At 44.1% G+C, this 19,275-nt stretch overlaps 3 protein-coding genes across 6 annotated transcripts; 2 read left to right on the plus strand and 1 right to left on the minus strand.

Annotated features, from left to right (window-relative positions):
- Positions 1 to 627: 627 nt before the first annotated feature.
- LOC311109575 (AP-1 complex subunit sigma-2) lies at positions 628 to 8,632 on the plus strand. 2 transcript variants are annotated; one of them, XR_014610608.1, is made up of 6 exons: positions 628 to 711; positions 1,535 to 1,713; positions 2,634 to 2,742; positions 3,387 to 3,524; positions 6,976 to 7,451; positions 7,496 to 8,632. XR_014610608.1 is itself a non-coding variant. In XM_084152498.1 (5 exons), the coding sequence occupies exons 2-5, from the start codon at positions 1,535 to 1,537 to the stop codon at positions 7,021 to 7,023; spliced, it is 474 nt and encodes a 157-aa protein (XP_084008624.1). In that variant the 5' UTR covers positions 628 to 711; the 3' UTR covers positions 7,024 to 8,632. The 2 variants fall into 2 exon arrangements, 1 of the variants encoding a protein (XP_084008624.1); XM_084152498.1 differs by having other exon boundaries at positions 6,976 to 8,632.
- On the minus strand, positions 8,553 to 13,441 carry LOC311109570 (uncharacterized protein). Of its 3 annotated transcripts, none has more exons than XM_084152490.1 (11): positions 13,138 to 13,441; positions 12,832 to 12,920; positions 12,539 to 12,608; positions 12,344 to 12,452; positions 12,121 to 12,207; positions 11,596 to 11,634; positions 11,316 to 11,428; positions 10,668 to 10,881; positions 10,498 to 10,553; positions 10,251 to 10,360; positions 8,553 to 10,107 (listed from the first exon to the last, which is right to left on the minus strand). In XM_084152490.1, the coding sequence occupies exons 1-11, from the start codon at positions 13,179 to 13,181 to the stop codon at positions 8,942 to 8,944; spliced, it is 2,097 nt and encodes a 698-aa protein (XP_084008616.1). In that variant the 5' UTR covers positions 13,182 to 13,441; the 3' UTR covers positions 8,553 to 8,941. The 3 variants fall into 3 exon arrangements, with proteins under 3 accessions (XP_084008616.1, XP_084008617.1, XP_084008618.1); XM_084152491.1 differs by having other exon boundaries at positions 11,596 to 11,694; positions 11,864 to 12,207; positions 13,138 to 13,408; XM_084152492.1 differs by lacking the exons at positions 12,121 to 12,207; positions 12,344 to 12,452; positions 12,539 to 12,608; positions 12,832 to 12,920; positions 13,138 to 13,441 and adding an exon at positions 11,864 to 12,021 and having other exon boundaries at positions 8,718 to 10,107; positions 11,596 to 11,686.
- Positions 13,412 to 18,825, plus strand: LOC311109573 (histone-binding protein RBBP7). Its single transcript, XM_084152496.1, has 12 exons — positions 13,412 to 13,628; positions 14,003 to 14,147; positions 14,650 to 14,798; positions 15,345 to 15,518; positions 15,716 to 15,831; positions 16,161 to 16,321; positions 16,628 to 16,754; positions 16,977 to 17,054; positions 17,302 to 17,378; positions 17,552 to 17,609; positions 17,925 to 18,035; positions 18,209 to 18,825. Exons 1-12 carry the CDS (start codon positions 13,613 to 13,615, stop codon positions 18,275 to 18,277), a joined length of 1,281 nt encoding a protein of 426 aa, XP_084008622.1. The 5' UTR covers positions 13,412 to 13,612; the 3' UTR covers positions 18,278 to 18,825.
- The last annotated feature ends 450 nt before the right edge of the window (positions 18,826 to 19,275 follow it).

The following is a 19,275-nucleotide window of genomic DNA, read 5'->3' on the forward strand; positions in this document are numbered from 1 at the left end:
TTTTTTTTTACCCCATATGTAACTCTGTGTTGTTTTTTTTTGTTGCACTACTTTGCTTTGTCTTGGCCAGGTCACAGTTGTAAATGAGAACCTGTTCTCAACTGGTTTACCTGGTTAAATAAAGGTGAAATAAAAAAAAATAATAAAAATAAAATTTGCCTCTCCTCTTCCTGATGTGGACAGAATGTCCGGTATACAGTTGCCATAAAGGGGGCGCTAGAGCAGCCAACATAGAGAAGATGAGTTGGTTATTACATCCCTAGATTTATGATTATATATTAATTATTGATAGAATCTGTGATTTTTAATTGAACATAACATATATCTAGATTTAAACCAACAAAGAATGGCAGATTTTGTGGGGGCTGTGCTTTCTCTTTTACTCATTTACTTTCTGTGGTCTTTGTATCACCTTGGCCTAATTCTGTTCAATCTAATATTTTCATATTTTCAGAATACTTTGATTGATGCCAGTGCGACCCCACCTTGACCATTTACATTCTGCGTGCATAGTAAACAAGGGACTGGGATAACGGAATTTTTAAGCCAATCAAAAATCCGGACAGTAGATGTGTCAACCAATCAAAATAGATCTAACTGCATCCCCCGCCTGAACGGCTTGCCCACTTCACAGGGTGGGACTGCACATTTCTAAAGAATATAATTGAATCAACAATTCATAGTGTATTTGAGTCAACAATCAAGCTAAAGGTAAGTTTTACCTCCTTATTTGTTTGGCTAGTCGTTGCAATTGCACATGTTGAAAGCAAAAGCGCACTGCGCTTCTGATATTGTCCACAAAAAGCCATTGAAAAAGTAGCTAGCTGGACATCCTTCTGTTAGCTGCTAGTGTTAGCTAGCCAAAGATTCTTCCCCTGTCCATCTCTGAGCTAGCTTTACACTCCAATGTGCTGGATATACTGAGGGCCATAAGCTAGCTAACTAATGTACTGAGAGCAAAAACAACAACTAGGCTAGCTAGTTATATGACTAGGAAATTGTATTTGTTTTGATAGGCAAATCCTCAGTTGGCTAGATAGTTAGACAGAGAAGACCATATGAGGTCTTGACTATGGAGAAGACCTTTAACTAGCTATGGAAGCCAACTACCATTATGTTTTGCTACTTTACCTCCTTGCTCCAACATACACCCTCACCCTGCCTCTGTATTGATGACTTTACTAAACAGACTGGGTTCAAGTCTCCTGTGGGCCTTAAAACAGAATCATCCCAATGAGCTAAAGCCCACCAAACCACCCGTACTACACTTGTATTGATCCTTGTCTCCTCTCATATCTCCTCTCCCCATCCCACTCTCCTGTCCTCTCCTCTGTCCTTCTTTCATTCTCCGTCTCTCTTCTCCTCTCCTGTCCTCCTCTCATTCTCCGTTTCTCTCCTGTCCTCTCCTCTGTCCTTCTCTCATTCTCCGTCTCTCTCCTCCTCTCCTGTCCTCTCCTCTGTCCTTCTCATCTCCGTCTTTCTCCTCTCATTCTCCCTTTCCTCTGTCCTCATCTCTTCTCCTCCCTCCCACCAGATGCAGTTCATGCTGCTGTTCAGTCGGCAGGGGAAGCTGCGGCTGCAGAAGTGGTATGTTCCCCTGTCAGACAAGGAGAGGAAGAAGATCTCCAGGGACCTGGTCCAGACCATTCTAGCCCGCAAGCCCAAGATGTGCTCCTTCCTGGAATGGAGGGACCTCAAGATCGTCTACAAGAGGTCAGAGACAGACAGGGTTAATGGGGGGAAATGTGGACTCCATCTGAAAGGGTTGAGGTCAATTAAGGAAGGGAATTTCACAATCTTTGTTAAAGGTTTCACTTCCTGAAATTGCCGTATTTGAAAACTAAATTGATCTCAAACTCTACTCGCTAATGTCTCAAACCACTATACTACAATTATGCCAAGCTTCAGAAGTTTGTTTTTCAATAACACTTTCCTGCTAGGAAGGTACCCTTACTGTAACGGTTTTGTTTTCAGTCAGGGTGCCATTTTGTTACTGCACTCAAACTTCTCAGAATGGTGAAGGCCGTCTGATGCTACAAAATGATATGTTTGTCAGAATGTGGCCCAAGGCTAGTGCCTTTGTTGTTTATCCCTGTATTATCCTGTCTTCCAGACACGCCAGCCTGTATTTCTGCTGTTTATTCCTGTATTATCCTGTCTTCCAGATACGCCAGCCTGTATTTCTACTGTTTATCCCTGTATTATCCTGTCTTCCAGACACGCCAGCCTGTATTTCTGCTGTTTATCCCTGTATGATCCTGTCTTCCAGATACGCCAGCCTGTATTTCTGTTGTTTATCCCTGTATTATCCTGTCTTCCAGATACGCCAGCCTGTATTTCTGCTGTTTATCCCTGTATTATCCTGTCTTCCAGATACGCCAGCCTGTATTTCTGCTGTTTATCCCTGTATGATCCTGTCTTCCAGATACGCCAGCCTGTATTTCTGCTGTTTATCCCTGTATTATCCTGTCTTCCAGATACGCCAGCCTGTATTTCTGCTGTTTATCCCTGTATTATCCTGTCTTCCAGATACGCCAGCCTGTATTTCTGCTGTTTATCCCTGTATGATCCTGTCTTCCAGATACGCCAGCCTGTATTTCTGCTGTTTATCCCTGTATTATCCTGTCTTCCAGATACGCCAGCCTGTATTTCTGCTGTGCAGTGGAGGACCAAGACAATGAGCTCATCACACTGGAGATCATCCACAGATACGTAGAGCTGCTGGATAAGTACTTTGGCAGTGTGAGTTTTCATATTTCCCACTGCTGCTGTTCTCTGTGGTCCTGTTGGTGTTCATGACAGTGGCCATATTGTTCTCTCTGTGGTCCTGTTGGTGTTCATGACAGTGGCCATATTGTTCTCTCTGTGGTCCTGTTGGTGTTCATGACAGTGGCCATATTGTTCTCTCTGTGGTCCTGTTGGTGTTCATGACAGTGGCCATATTGTTCTCTCTGTGGTCCTGTTGGTGTTCATGACAGTGGCCATATTGTTCTCTCTGTGGTCCTGTTGGTGTTCATGACAGTGGCCATATTGTTCTCTCTGTGGTCCTGTTGGTGTTCATGACAGTGGCCATATTGTTCTCTCTGTGGTCCTGTTTGTGTTCATGACAGTGGCCATATTGTTCTCTCTGTGGTCCTGTTTGTGTTCATGACAGTGGCCATATTATGTTAAAGCACCATTGCTTACCGCCTATCCAAATGATCAGATCCGTAAGACAGGGTCTGGGTGTTCCCTGTGTCTAATGGAGCTGTTCAAATGGATTTACCATTTGGAATAAATACATTGTAAATGAGCTCTCACATTAAAAACAGTAAGAAAACATAGCCAAGGACAAGTACTTACAATGAGTTCCCTCTTGGTGTCTAATGTGTCTGTCTCCCTCTCAGGTGTGTGAGCTGGACATCATCTTTAACTTTGAGAAGGCCTACTTCATCCTGGATGAGTTCTTGCTGGGAGGAGAGGCTCAGGAGACCTCCAAGAAGAACGTACTGAAGGCTATAGAGCAGGCCGACCTGCTGCAGGAGGTAAGCCTCCCCACTGACCCTTAACCTCTGACCCCAACACTAACCCTGACCTCCAAGAAGAACGTCCTGAAGGCTATAGAGCAGGCGGACCTGCTGCAGGAGGTAAGACTCCCCACTGACCCTTAACCTCTGACCCCAACACTAACCCTGACCTCCAAGAAGAACGTCCTGAAGGCTATAGAGCAGGCCGACCTGCTGCAGGAGGTAAGACTCCCCACTGACCCTTAACCTCTGACCCCAACACTAACCCTGACCTCCAAGAAGAACGTCCTGAAGGCTATAGAGCAGGCCGACCTGCTGCAGGAGGTAAGCCTCCCCACTGACCCTTAACCTCTGACCCCAACACTAACCCTGACCTCCAAGAAGAACGTCCTGAAGGCTATAGAGCAGGCGGACCTGCTGCAGGAGGTAAGACTCCCATCAGGGGGATCTGCTCTGTTCCTGACATCTCTGGGCTATGCCCTGGATGAGTTGGTGTTATGACGTCTCTGGGCTATGCCCTGGATGAGTTGGTGTTATGACGTCTCTGGGCTATGCCCTGGATGAGTTGGTGTTATGACGTCTCTGGGCTATGCCCTGGATGAGTTGGTGTCACGACGTCTCTGGGCTATGCCCTGGATGAGTTGGTGTCACGACATCTCTGGGCTATGCCCTGGATGAGTTGGGGTCACGACATCTCTGGGCTATGCCCTGGATGAGTTGGGGTCACGACATCTCTGGGCTATGCCCTGGATGAGTTGGGGTCACGACATCTCTGGGCTATGCCCTGGATGAGTTGGTGTCATGTCCTTTTTATCCATCTCTCTGACTCCTAGATGTAATTCTTGAATTGTTGAGATGATTTGCGTTAAAAGTGTTATTGTCTATAGTACTACTGTATTCAGTCTAATGTTATTCGTCTGGCAGCCTGTCGGTTGCATTGGTATTCCAGGCACTCCCACTGCCTGAGGCCACAGCCATATGACTGAACTATGGGAACCTCCCCAGGGTTGGCTGTCTGAGCTCTCACTGCCTCTATTCATAAAGAGGGCTTCACTCACTATTCAGTTCTCATTCATGACTACCTTAAGCATGAAACACTGGAGAATCAGACTGCCAATAGGTACGTATCACAGTAGACGGCCGTTCCTTCTCTTGCTAGAACAAAAGATGTGCCGACCTAGTAGCGATGAACCTGCTGTTTCTACTTGTAGAATCGCAGTGCTCAGCAGTGTCGGAACAACTGGACTTTGAACCAATCAGAGAGCACGAACCTCCACGTGGGGAAGCAGACCGGAGTGACAAAAGAAAGGTGGCACGGTCTAAACCACCCTTTCCATCAGAATTGTTCGAACTAAAACAATAAAGCTGCATAATCCTTTTTTCTTTCTTCTAGAGCAAGTCTTTATATATTTTACGTCTAGCCAAGGAGTGTTTGCTTGAAGAAGGATTATTTTTGTTAGGTTTGATCATGTGCACTAGTTTATACAAGGCTTGGCTGACAACGTCACGAAAAGGCTTCAATGGGGCAGAAGTCTGTGTTGTTGTGATTCTGGATGGTCAGATTGCAGCTTCTGGTCATTGTTGCTAGCCATGTGGAAAAGAGTAGGTGGCTCATTTCGACTACTTTAATATTGTTCTATCAACAGAGCTCGGTGCTTATTATCGGATGTATTAGGTTACAAAATCCGACTTTTTTATATATAATGTTAACGATATGTTCGAGAAAGACCCCACTGAACGATTCAGAACATGAAGAGTCATATTTGTCTTGGTAAAATTTATTTTATAGCATAAGGAAGTGAAATGCAATCACCAAAGCGCGTTTTCACCCACTTTGGGCAGAGTGGGTGGACATCCTATGTATTTGAGTGACAACAAGTGCTCATTTTGCAAATGTATTTATGTTTTCAATAAACATTGGAGAAAAAATATAGTTAACATGTTGTCAACAATCTAATCAAAAGAAAACCATCATGCTCTAACAGAAGCTTGGCTGGTGCATAAAACCTGCGAATTCAGACAAAGAACAATGTAAGCCAACCACGTCTCTGCTAAACAACAAACCCATCTCGTAGTTAGCGTTAGCTTGCTGAGCCCGGCGGTCACACACACATCATATGAAACGAATGAGGTGGTAAGTGCAACACAATGCACACAACACTAAATGCTTTACCAAGCTATCTATCTGGCCACTGTCGCTAGTAACATAATTAAATCACAATGGATTCGATTCCATGAAGCAGCTGCCTGTAGCTGGCTGCTGAGAGTCACTTTACCTAGCTAGCACAACAGCTAGGTAGCTAGCGAATCATGCTAACCATTTAGCTGACGTTAGCCAGCTAGCTAAAAGTCTATATACGATTTATAGCGAGTAAAAAAATAAATAATAATATTGCTAGTTATCTAGCTGTGGCCATCTGGCTAGTATCAACAAGGGCTTTCTACAACAATAGCAACGTTAGTGCAGCTAGCTAACGTTGACTAAACTTGACCATAAAGCAACACACACGGACATCCATTGCCAAACAATGATACTGCCACCTTCTGGTTTGGAGTATTTTAACGAGGCTGAGTGGCTGACGACTTCAAGGTCTTTGCTGTGCGACAACCCTGTTCAGAGGTGCTAAGTACTGTCGGCAGGCAAACGGTTGACAATCCTACCGTGTGTCTGAGCTATTATTGATGAAAGACCTTTATTAATAGACCAATTTGAAGCCACAACTAATCAGTCTGGATTGGACATTTGGTGCCTTTCCTTTATTGCTAATTTAGAACACAGGAGGTTAGTGGCACCTAAATTGGGGAGGACGGGCTCGTGGTAGTGGCTGGAGCGGAATGGTATCAAACACATGGTCTGATGCCCTTCCATTTGCAGCCAATATAATGAGCCGTCCTCACCTCCACTGATTTACACCAACTGCTCTAGCGTCAGTTGTATTGAAAAAGTGCTTTTCTCTCCTTTCTGTGCTTCACCTCCTGCTAGGATGCCAAAGTAAGTGTTACTGTTACATTTACCAAGGGGTGCAACTTTCACTGGGGACAGGGGGGACATCCCCCCCCTCCCCCCACACACATTCAGAAATTGCATTTTTGTCCCCCCCCCCCCAGTTTTATCATTGGAATGTGATACAAATCAAGGCAACGGTGTGCTTTAGGACCTCCGAGAGGTCGGGTAGGCTGTTTGGAGTGTTTATCCGACAAAAAAAATACAAATTAATAATACTTATGTCCCCCTCACTTCTAAAACCAAAGTTGCGCCCTTGCATTTACCTGATATGCATTGTTTAATAGTAGCGTTGGAGCAGTTACTCAAGTCATTGCATTTAGGCTACATGCTCTTGCTTAGTCTCCACAAATACCTTTTTCTTGTATGCACTCCACTCCATACACCAATTAAACTCTGGTCCATCTTCAGAGACTGACTGCAGTGCCTTATCCATCTCAACTATCCTCTTTTCTGTTACCTTAGGAAGCTGAAGCCCCACGGAGTGTCCTGGAGGAGATCGGCCTGACATAAACTCCCGCCCTCCATCACTGCCCCAACCATCTCCCTCTCTTTACTCTCTCTCTTCACAGGGCCCACACATCTTTCTTTCTCTCTCTCCTTTAATGTGTAGTGGTGTTGTCTTGTACTAAAACTCTATGATGTTGCTAATATTACTTGTGCCAACTGTCTGTTCCGTTTTTGTACCATGCCTCGTCTACACCCGCTGTCACCTTTTTGAAACCCCTATGGTATATGTAGCCAGTAGCCACAAACTACACCAATAATAACATATCTCACCCACCTTCCTTAAGTCAGTGTTTTGTTGTACATGTCCATGATGGCCACTTTAACTTCAGTCTAGACAATGGAAAACAATTCAAAGTATATCATAAAGAGTATGATAAACCCCATGTTACTTGAATGGGATTTTCACAAGTAAAGTAAGCAAAGCGATGTCAGTATTTGTAAGAAGTGTTACAGTTAAAAGTATTCACAATGTCAGTATTTTTAAGAAGTGTTACAGTTAAAAGTATTCATGTTCATTCTTTCATTGTTTGACCAAAGAACACTGTGTTATAATCATTCTATAGTTTTGAAGATAAATGGTGTTTAGGGAAAAATATGCGCTCTCTCTCAGGGTTGGGGTCAATTCCATTCCATTTCAATTCAGAAAGTAAAATTGACCATTTCAATTTTTACTCACTGAAAAGCATGGAAGGACATTTGCATTGGAATATCAGTGTATTCCTGAATTGAAATGGAATTGACCCCAGCCTTGTTCTGTGTAGCCCGAGTCCCAGATCTTTGTGCTGTCTTGCTACGTCCTATGTCGTTCCATATGTTCAGTTGGAAAGACTGCACAAACACAACTGGGACTCAGCCCACTCTGCATGCTTTACAAAGGCAAGGGAAGACTAACACCAGTGGAAATGAACAAGAAGGGATTCTGTTACTAATCAAACTTCTATTCATCACACAATGCTTTAACTGTCAATGAAAATGCATTTAGGGAACTTGTTTCGTAGCCTGGTTCTGAACTGAATTGTTCTGTTCATTAAGTGAAGCGATCTTCAAACTGACCTATTCAGTTTGGATTCAGCCAGGCTACTTGTTATGAGGAAGGTTGTGACAATTGAAGCACAAATCATGAGGTACTCCCACTACATCACTGCCTGTGCTTAGTGCACACAGACATGACCAGTTGTTATTGAACTGTTTACAAAAACCGTGGGTTAAGGAAGCCTAAACCTATTGCAATTTCCTCTCTACCGTACATCAGACTGCTCAGGCAATCCTTTACCAATGACTAGAATGGTGTCCTGTTAGGACATTTAATGTTCTCTGTATCTGTCAGCTTGTACTGTATTTGCTCTTTAACTGTGGTTACATCCAAAATGGCACCCTATTCCCTACATAGTGCACCTACTTTTGGCCAGAGCCTATGAAGAAGTGAAGAAGTGTGAAGAAGAAGTGCACTATATAGGGAATAGGGTGCCATGTCTTGCTCCTGTGTACCTTATGAATCATCTCATAGTATTGCATTTTTATTTTTTATTTTTAACACAGCCAACATTGTCACTACTTTAATTCTCTCAAACACCGCAAATCATTAACAATAAATGTCTCTGGCTTATCAGAATGGTTGTTTGGCCTTTTTTTCTTTTTTTCCACAGAAAATGTCTCAAGTGTGTGTGCAAGAAACAAGGTTCAATTCGAGGTCAAAGAGCAAATGCTCTCGAGTTACTTTTTGCAAAAAAAAATATACATTATGTATAAAAACATTTACAAAATGGTCACATCTTACATTTGGAACAAACTAACATTCGTGAAAGCTAGGTTGAGCAGTGAACATTGAAATGAAATCAGTCAATGCATAAACAGAAGTGTCCCCTTCAAAATAGCCATAGCAGTCACAGTGAAGTCCATAGAGAACACTCATTTAATTCCACTATGGTTCATCATCGTCAGGGGAATCAGGCAGCGTCTCAGGTCGCTCTGGTTCACATTCCTCTTCAGGCACACTGGGTGGAGAGGGAGACTCCTGCTTGAGCAAGATACTATGGAGGTCTGGAGAGAGTGCGTTTGCCTCAGGAGTACTGTTGTCCGTGTCCCCAGGAGTCTGAGTGATGTTGTCCACATTCCCAGGGCTAGGAGAAGGGACAACAGGTGAACAGGGAGCCTCTTCCTTGACCTGGGTCTGGATGTCTGAAGTGACTGCATTATCAAGAGTCTCAGACTCACACTTAGGCAACAGACTAAGTATCGCATTTGCCCTAGCAGTCTCCTGGGTAGCGTTGTCTACATCAGCAGTCTCCTGGGTAGCGTTGTCTACATCATGAGGAGTCTGGGTACTGCTGTCTACATCATCAAGGTTTGGAGAGGGTTTCTCATTCCCTGACTCTGCAGATGAACTCTGACCCCCAAGCGACTGATTATTTTTGTCTCTCCTGCGTTTCCTCTTGCTCTTCTTCTTTTTGCTTTTTTTGGAGTGTTTGTGGCGTGATGGAGTTGTGGCGCTGCTGTCGTCGGCCGGCTGCTTGTCTTCTTGGGATGTTTTCTTGGGGCTCCCATGTCTCTTCCTCTTGGAGGACTCTCTGGGGCTGGCTGATCTGGATCTCCTGTGGGACGTCCCCCTACTAGACTCTGTGGGTGAACCCCTCCGCCCCGCTCTCTTGCTCCCATACCGCATGTCTCTGTCCCTACTCCTGTCTCTGTCCCTACTCCTGTCCCTGTCCCTACTCCTGTCCCTACTCCTGTCTCTGTCCCTACTCCTGTCTCTGTCCCTACTCCTGTCTCTGTCCCTACTCCTCGACCTGGGTCTGGCACTGGTACGACTGATCCAGGACCTGTCACTCTGAACACTGGCTCTCCTTTGAGCTATTCTACTCTCCCTGCTCCTCTCCCCCCGTCGGCTCTGTGACCTCTCAGTCCAGGAGGAGCGGTTACTCCTCTCAGAGAACCGGCCCCCAGCGAAAGACCCGGTACCCCCTCCTCCCCGGTCGGGGGACATGTGCAGGTCCCTGTCCGCCTCCCAGAACTCGTTTCCAGGGTTACGATACACGTGCAGGAAGTTGCAGTGCTTTCCTTTCGGACACTTCTGTCGGTCAAACAAACCTGCGGAGGAACACCGTGATCAAACAAATACTAGGGGCTTTATTGATAATATACACAACTTATGACTAGCATAAGTCTGTAAAAATCAGTGTAGGTAGGTGTATTGTAGTTCTCAGATTTCCTTTTTTGTTCCATTCACTCACCACATATAGCAGTCTTCCATCTGGTGACGGGAGAGAACTCACACTGGAGCTGTTTACCAGCGTACCATCTTCCATTGAACATCATGAAGGCCTCTCTGCACTGCTCCTCGCTAAAGAAACAGACAGCAAAGACAAAATGAAGACTGTAAAGATACACTACTTTATTACTCAGAATTGAGGAACACCGTTGGTTCTTCACCTACAAAACTTATCAGACCATTTTTCATAAGTTGCTTAGTTTACTTACGTATCAAACTGGACATAAACATTTCCTCTCAAATGTGGCTCGAAGTTGCAGCTGACCTGAAGAGAGAGAGAGAGAGAAAACGAGAGAGGAGTTTGATTCATTGCCCCTCAGAGTGGATAGGTCTCATTTCCATTGACGCACTCCTTCCAGTCCAGCATCATCATGTTCACCTTAAACTGCACCACCTTGCCAGCGGTCCTGAACTCAGGAAGTACGTCCTCGTAGAAATCCACAAACTGCTGTTGCACCTCCTCCTCGCTGTGCTCCAGACAGGCGTCTGTATCATAGTCGTCCCGTGACCTCTGGTCCATCCCGAAAGTCGCAAACATCCCCCGGATCATCAGAGTAGGGCTGGACGGGGGGTGGACATGCTTACGAGAGCACCTGACCAATCAGGTAAGCAAGAGAAGAGTTCATTAGTTGAACGCTAATGTAAAGAGAATATGGTATACAAATGACTGTGTACTGTGCAGTATTCTGAAAGATGAGCCTCATTTGAGGAGAACTAATATGAAATAGCTTCCCAGGACTCCCTGGAAAATGGTGGTGGACTATCCTAGCTAAAAAATAAATAATAATTATTATTATTATTATTGTAAATAAGAATGTGGTCCTCTGTAGCCCAATTGGTAGAGCATGGCGCTTGTAACGCCAGGGTAGTGGGTTCGATCCCCGGGACCACCCATACGTAAAAATGTATGCACACATGACTGTAAGTCGCTTTGGATAAAAGCGTCTGCTAAATGGCATATTATAATAATAGTACAATTATTTTATTTTTTAATGAAATGTCTTTCCGATTTAGAACCATTACCAACCTGTCGCCGAAGCGGCAGGCTCCAGTTTTGAGGAAGAAGGGGCAGTTAGCCCGGTCTTGCTCCGTGCCAAAATCTGGAGCCTCAGGGTTTCTCCAGGGACCCCCATTCTCCAGCTACACTCAAAACAGGAAGTAGAATAGGTTTGTTTCTTTAATAATTGCAAACTCATCCTTGTGTAAAATCTAACCGGTTTACAGAAAATTGTCCATCAAAGACGGTCAAGAGAGCTTTCCAAACATAAACCTGGTATGCAATATGCATTTGGTTTGTTTCTTCATACCTGACTCTCAGCCTGGTCCAACATTTTCTGTACAGCTTCCTATAAATGGTGCAAACATAGGATGGGCTGGTGAAAACCTGCAGTGGCATATCTGGATATCTGTTACTGCAAGTCAAGAATCTCTTACCAGTGGTTGAAAGCGAGCCACAAAATATATGTCTTTGTACACTATACATAAGAACTGCAAAGTTGTGTGTGTATTTTTTTCCCTGAGCAGTATGAGAATAACCAGATGACATGAGGAAACGAATCCAGAGATAAAAGATACATCCTTGTCCCATGGCAGCACGGACCTGTAGTTGTGTCACTCTTTGTGTGTATCTTAGTTAAGGTTTTTGCGTGTATCACAGTTAAGGAAAAACACAAGTGGATGTCTGAGGCAAAACACTTTCACACATACCAAAAGACACATTACTGTGTAATATTTCTTAAAAAGTTACCAATACCATTGTGTGAATACAAATACAAAAGGAAGAGGATATGTAGCTTTTCATTGTGTGTTTATCCTCCTGGTGCACGTTTCACCTCTCTGTCTCTCTTCTCCTGTTGCTTCTGTTCCTTCTCCTCTTCCTCTCTCCTCTGCTGGGCCTCCCATTCCTCCTTTATCCTCACCTGCAGACATGGAAAGAGGTTACAGAGATTCTTTCATTGAAGCATGGGGGGGGGGCAGCCTCTGCACTTCTTTTGGCCTGAGCTCTGGTTAAACTTAGGCAATAGGGTGCCATTTTACATTGTAACAGTTCTGTACCTCCTCTTCCGCCTGTCTCTTCCTTGCAGTTTCTTCCCTCTCCCACCGGAGTCTGAATTCCTGCTGGGCCAGCCTCTCCCTCTCCAGCCACTCCTGTTCTAGTCGCTGTCTGAATACAGGACACATGGAACAATATTACAGACTCTGAAAAATGTCCATTGCTTATCAATTTATAACTGTAGAGATATTTGCTACCTTTCTTCCTCAGCCTTCCTTTCCTCTTCATCATCTTCTTGCTCTGATGGAGAATCATCTTCTCCATTTTCTATGCGTTTAGGGAGACGAATTAGAGCTCGTCAATGGATGGTTAGACATTCAGAATACATAGTCGCCGTCGGTAATTATGCTGATCAACAACTGGCTAGTAGTATAGATAATATCCGCATGAGGCCTTTTGGTAGGCCGTCAATGTAAATAAGAATGTGTTCACAACTGACTTGCCTAGTTAAATAAAGGTTAAATAATAATATATAACCACTGTGACATACCACCAGATTCTCTGACTTGGGCTTTGGCCAGGGCTTGGCGTTTTCGTTTTCTTCTTTGTTTCTTCTTCAAAGATGCCCTGCGTTTTTGACTGTGGGGAAATATAACAAGGCATGGGTTGTCTAAATTACTAGCTATTAAGTGTTTGTCAACACAGTCCCTGCGAGCTTGCTAGTTAGCTACTTGACGAACATAACTAGCAAGCTTGCAGCACTGCGTTGTGATTCTTTGTCACCTCCATGAATATCAATCAATTTCAAGTTTACATGACATAAAACATCAGATTAACGACAATTATCTTAACATACCCCAATGAGGGTGCAGACACCGCAGAAGGCATGGATGCTGCCATTTTACAGAAAACTCATTCAATTCGACAGGGGTCAAAGTTGAACATTTCCCTCGTCGTTTGAAATCGTTGTTATAATCGTTTAAAAAGAATATGACTTGCACCATATGAACCGTTCATTTTTACTATCACCATAACCTTTACATTTGTCTTCGAAAATGTTTCGATAACGCATGAATTTTGAGACGTTCGATTATGAAGAACTTCCTGGTCATATCTGCGCACGCTCCGTTACTACAGTGTTGTGATAACGCATGCGCCGTGCTCTCATCCTCGGATGCGCGCATAAAAGAAAGTGGGAATTTTAGTGGTCAACAAATTCAGCTGTGTTTTGGCCTTTTGCGAATAATATAATATAAAATAGCTACCTAGTTACCTTGCTTTCGGGTAAACCCACGGGTGACCTACAATTGCAGGAGCCCCGAAACCCAAACATGGCGGATAAAGAAGGTAAGGATTTGATGGGCTCCGTTCATTTCATGCATGCTTTGTGTGCGCATCTGGGTACATAGCCAAATGAAAAGTGCGGTCTGTTAGCTAGCTAGCTATGCTAACCAGCACAAGTTGCATAATTTCGGCCTGGGTTTACTGTCTGTGCTCCATAAATTGAGAATTTAGATAACTAACTAATAGTTTATGTAACTAAATAAATTGCTATCTATCTAGCTCAACATGGACAGGCCGCTTGCTTGTGTAACATGCAAATGAGGGACAACTGGCCCGAGGGTACAGGAATGCAGTAAATCCTAACGTTACCGCAGTTACTACCAAGCCAGTGTAAGTCCATTGTAGTCTAATGTAAGTTTCTTCTTCGACTGTTCTAGTGTACGACGATGCAGTTGAGGAGAGGGTGATCAATGAAGAATATAAGATCTGGAAGAAGAACACTCCTTTTCTCTATGACCTGGTGATGACACACGCGCTGGAGTGGCCCAGTCTCACTGTGCAGTGGCTACCAGACGTCAACAGGTACAGTAGCCAATGCCACATCCCCGTTCCTGTACCCTGAAGAAGGTACAGTGATGCCGAAAGGTTTCTTACCCAATAAATGACTGGGAGTTCATACATAGAGAGTGCGACTCTCTTTATTTGTTTTTATAGCTTACAGTTTATTCACCATTAGTCAGCACATCTACACTAAATAATGTTCTCTGGGTGTGCTCCTGCTTTTATTAGCCTCTTGCCGTTTCTCAACATAAGCTATGTGTGCTAACCTAGCTATATACTGAACATGTGTTGTGCTCTCTACCAACCTGTCCTTCCTTGTCAGGTGTTCTAGTTCAGTCTAGAAAAGCACGTTATTCTGCCATGTAGTGGGTGCATCTGAAATAGCACCCTATTCACTATGCAGTGCACTTCTTTTGACCATAAGTCTCTGGTCAAAAGTAGTGTACTATAGGGAATAGGGTGCTATTTCAGACACACACACACACACAGTGATAGTATTTAATGTTTCTGTCTCCCTGTGCAGGCCGGAGGGAAAGGACTATGCGGTTCACCGACTGGTACTGGGAACTCACACGTCAGATGAGCAGAATCACCTGGTGATTGCCAGCGTACAGGTCCCCAACGACGACGCCCAGTTTGATGCTTCCCACTACGACAGCGAAAAAGGAGCAGGTATGTTCATCGTAGTACGTTCTCTTCTTTCTCCACAGAAAATGAGATACATTTGAGGCTGGTTTCCCGGACACAGATTAAGCCTAGTCCTGGATTAAAAAGAGCTTTAATAGACAATCTCCATTGAGTGGTTTTTTTGGCTGGGAAACTGACCCTATATATACGGTTCTCCTGAGTGGTGCAGTGGTCTAAGGCACTGCATCGCAGTGATAACTGTGCCACTAGAGATCCTGGTTCGAATCCAGGCTCTGTCGCAGCCGGCCGCGACCGGGAGACTCATGGGCGGCGCACATGACAGACACTTACAGGGTAGGGGAGGGAATGGCCGGCAGGGATGTAGCTCAGTTGATAGAGCATGGCGTTTGCAACACCAGGGTTGTGGGTTCGATTCCCACGGGGGGCCAGTATAAAAAATATATATGTATTCACTAACTGTAAGTCGCTCTGGATAAGAGCGTCTGCTAAATGACGTAAATGTAAATGTAAATATTATAAGTCAAGAGATCTCTGAGAAAATATGCTGAACATGCAGTATTTCTTCCTCAGAATTTGGAGGTTTTGGATCAGTGAGTGGAAAGATAGAGATTGAGATCAAAATAAACCACGAGGGGGAAGTGAACCGGGCCAGGTACATGCCTCAGAACCCCTGCATCATCGCTACTAAGACCCCCACCTCAGACGTACTGGTCTTTGACTACACCAAGCACCCTTCCAAACCAGGTAAGACAATACAATACAAATCTGGTAAATAGATCACTGCTCTAAAAAAACTAAACAAAAAAAGTCTGCACTTTTGGAACGGTTGCATTCGACCAGGAAAATGTTTTATCTGGTTCCTGAAAGTAGTAACTTGACATGTATTTGACCCAATTCTGGTATCTTAACATGTTCTACCATCATGTCTCTCCCTCCCATAGACCCCAGTGGTGAGTGCAGCCCAGACCTGCGTCTGCGGGGACACCAGAAGGAGGGGTACGGCCTGTCCTGGAACCCCAACCTCAGTGGCAACCTGCTCAGTGCTTCTGATGACCATGTAAGTGTCTGTCTTTTCTCTGTCTGCACTCCATCAGCACATCATTTCCCCCTGTGCATTTGAATAATTTCAAGCTAGATTGTCTTTCACTGACAATGAAAGACAGCCTTTTCAACAAAGTGTTGCGTTGTTATTAAGGCAACTCCTTACGTAGGCATTCTATTGTTTAAATCTCGACTGTCCAATTCTCATCTGGCTCCAAATCTCAGTTCCTCACATGAAACTCGCCTCGTCACTGTATACACAATAAGCATATTTTTTTGTTCTAGACAAATGCTATATGAACTACTATATATTATTAAGAAGTGACTGAAATGTTTAATCTCCAGACAATCTGCCTGTGGGACATCGGTGCGGGTCCTAAGGAGGGGAAGATAGTGGATGCTAAAACCATCTTCACCGGTCACACTGCAGTGGTGGAGGATGTGTCCTGGCACCTGCTCCACGAGTCATTGTTCGGCTCTGTGGCCGACGACCAGAAACTGATGATGTGTGTGAGCTCTTTCTCTATCCCTCTCTCTCTTTTCTTTATTTTTCTCTCAATGTATTCTCATAAAGAAATCTCAAAGATACTTTTCAAGCTGTAACTAATAATTACATCCAGTGTCTATGTATGGTATGAAGCCTTGACCTTTCCACACAAGTTCCCTCAGAGGAACAATACATTTATTTGAATTGATAACTGGATGGAAGGATCTGATTTTCTTAACTGGCTGCCCCTTAATTCAGGGGGGCCCAGAGTGGGGGGGAGTTTGGGAACCCCTGCCTTAATTAACCTTTGACCTCTCTGTCTCAGCTGGGACACGCGGTCCAACAACACGTCCAAGCCTAGCCATGCGGTGGATGCCCACACTGCAGAGGTCAACTGTCTGTCCTTCAACCCCTACAGCGAGTTCATCCTGGCCACCGGCTCTGCAGACAAGGTCTGTATCTTTTGATAAACATAATCAGTCAGTCCACTGTCTCACCTCAAGGGCTGGAGTGTTCTGCACAATGGTGAAAATGAAGTGGTCGGGTCACAAATCACTGTCGACCAAGAAGTGTATTTCATACTGGACAGTAGTCCAAAATATGTTAATTTATTCAGGTAATTTATTTTCCATTGCCAACTGTTTATTTTTTTTCTCTCTCCTTTTGCATTTCAGACTGTTGCTCTCTGGGATCTGCGTAACCTCAAACTGAAGCTCCACTCTTTCGAATCGCACAAGGATGAAATCTTCCAGGTAATACTCCATAAATAGTAAACAATACTCTCAATCCCTCTGAATCAATTGAATTGGGAGTCTGGATAAGTTACCAGGCTTTGTTGGTGTCTCGTTCAACTGTTTTATTTAACCAGGGTAGTCACATTGAGATTTACATCTCTTTTTCAAGTGAGCCCTACATCTCTCTTGTGTTGGTGTCCCTCGTAGACGTTGTGCTGAGCTGGAGTTTATTGCACTGACAGTGCTTTACTGACTTCTTTGGCAGGTGCAATGGTCCCCTCACAACGAAACCATTCTGGCTTCCAGCGGCACAGATAGAAGGCTCAACGTATGGGATCTCAGGTAAAGACCGAAGACAACAGAGCATGTTAACTGAACTAACCTTTTGTATACCCTTTGACATTTCAAGAGGTAGAAACAAATGTCAAGTCGGTGTGTCCTCAACACTGTAGGCTGATAGGATGATGATAATATTGGTGTAGTAGTTGAAATGGTTTGGTCTTGTCTGTCCCCAGTAAAATCGGAGAGGAACAGTCTGCTGAGGATGCAGAGGACGGACCTCCAGAACTGCTGGTGAGTGATGGACACGTCATCAACAATTATGACCGTTATCTCCTTAGTAGGGTTGCAAAACACTTGTCAACTTTCGCCAAACTTCCCTGGATTTCCAGAAATCCCAATTGGATTATTCTTTCAGAATTCCAGGAATCTTCCAACTGGGATTTCTGGGAAACCAGGACATTTTTGGGAAAGTTGAGTTTTGAAACCCTACCCCTAAGCTTTTAAATAAACAGCAATACAAGGAGAAGCGACTGGGACGGAGGTGGTCTGTAGGGAGGTTTTATTTAGGCATATTACTCATCCTGTGGACTGGTTTTATCTCGTCAGTTCATCCATGGAGGACACACAGCGAAGATTTCTGACTTCACGTGGAACCCCAACGAGCCCTGGGTCATCTGCTCCGTCTCAGAGGATAACATCATGCAGGTTTGGCAAATGGTGAGGACACTGTCGGCGATAAATAAAGTACCACGTTTGCTTCCACACTTTCAGGAAATCATTTTTTGACCCCTAAAGCAAATTCAAAAGCAGTCTAAATGTGTTGTTCCAATTAATCAGTTAAAGTAATTAACTCCTTTTTAACTGATGTAACACTTTCCATCTCTCTCTAGGCTGAGAACATCTATAATGATGAGGAGCCAGACACCCCTGCTTCAGAGCTGGAGGGTCAAGGGTCGTAACCACATACTCCACCCCAACCCACGATCCACCTCCTGGTGCATCTCTCCTCTTGTACAGTATTTCACATTGTAGCCTCCATCTCTACCTGACAGACATTGTTTCCCATATAAAGCATTCTTCTGGATTTGGTTTGATATATTGATCAAGCAGCCCTTACAGGTACAAAGGGCTGGTTTCCCGAACACAGATTAAGCGTAGTCCTTAACTAAAAAGCATGTTCAATGGATATTCACAATTGGACGTGCTTCTGAGTCCAAGACTAGTAGGCACTCTGTGTCCAGGAAACTGGCCCAAAGTGTATTGAACAGTTATAAAAGGAGAATCTCATCTGAGTGAAATGCCACAACCATGCAGGTGGACAGTCGTCAACAAATGCACTTGGTAAAGCAGGGCTTCTTTTCCACCTGTCTAAATAAGGATATCCTTTGGTATTGTTTCTGCTTTGACTGCGGCAGGTGACTAAATCATTTTGAACCTTGATGGATTTTTGTTTTGTGCATAACCTGGCATAAATTGCAATAAAAAAATAATTTTTGTAACTTTTAAATTAATTGTGTTTGTTATTTTCTATAATCCCCAGGAACACGTTTAGTGTATATTTGCCTGACTCCAACGGAATTATTCCGCTGCTCGCTACATACTTCAGTCTGAGGCTGCCATCGTTGAAGTCGTTTGTGGTGATGTCAAAGTCAGCAACTGGATCATGAGTATCAAAGCCAATGACACATTTTCTAAACATCGCGTTATCCTTGTTCTGGCACTGGTCCAACCCATCGGTTTCTGGGACCAATCAGAATGGTTAGAATGTGTTTGCGTTCTAGGAATCATTGGAGGTACTCCAAGCCAGACTCATTGGAGAAAAACGTAGCCGTGGCATAGTGTTGGGCCAGAGCAAGGAGTTTGGGAAGCCAGGCAAGGTGTCTATACTGCCTAGAAGTGAAGTTAACACATATCCTTCATAACAGAACAATTTAAACATATTGCAAACTAGGAAAAT

Source organism: Coregonus lavaretus (genome assembly GCF_964263955.1).
Source record: "Coregonus lavaretus genome assembly, chromosome: 35".
Classification (NCBI taxonomy): Eukaryota; Metazoa; Chordata; class Actinopteri; order Salmoniformes; family Salmonidae; genus Coregonus; species Coregonus lavaretus.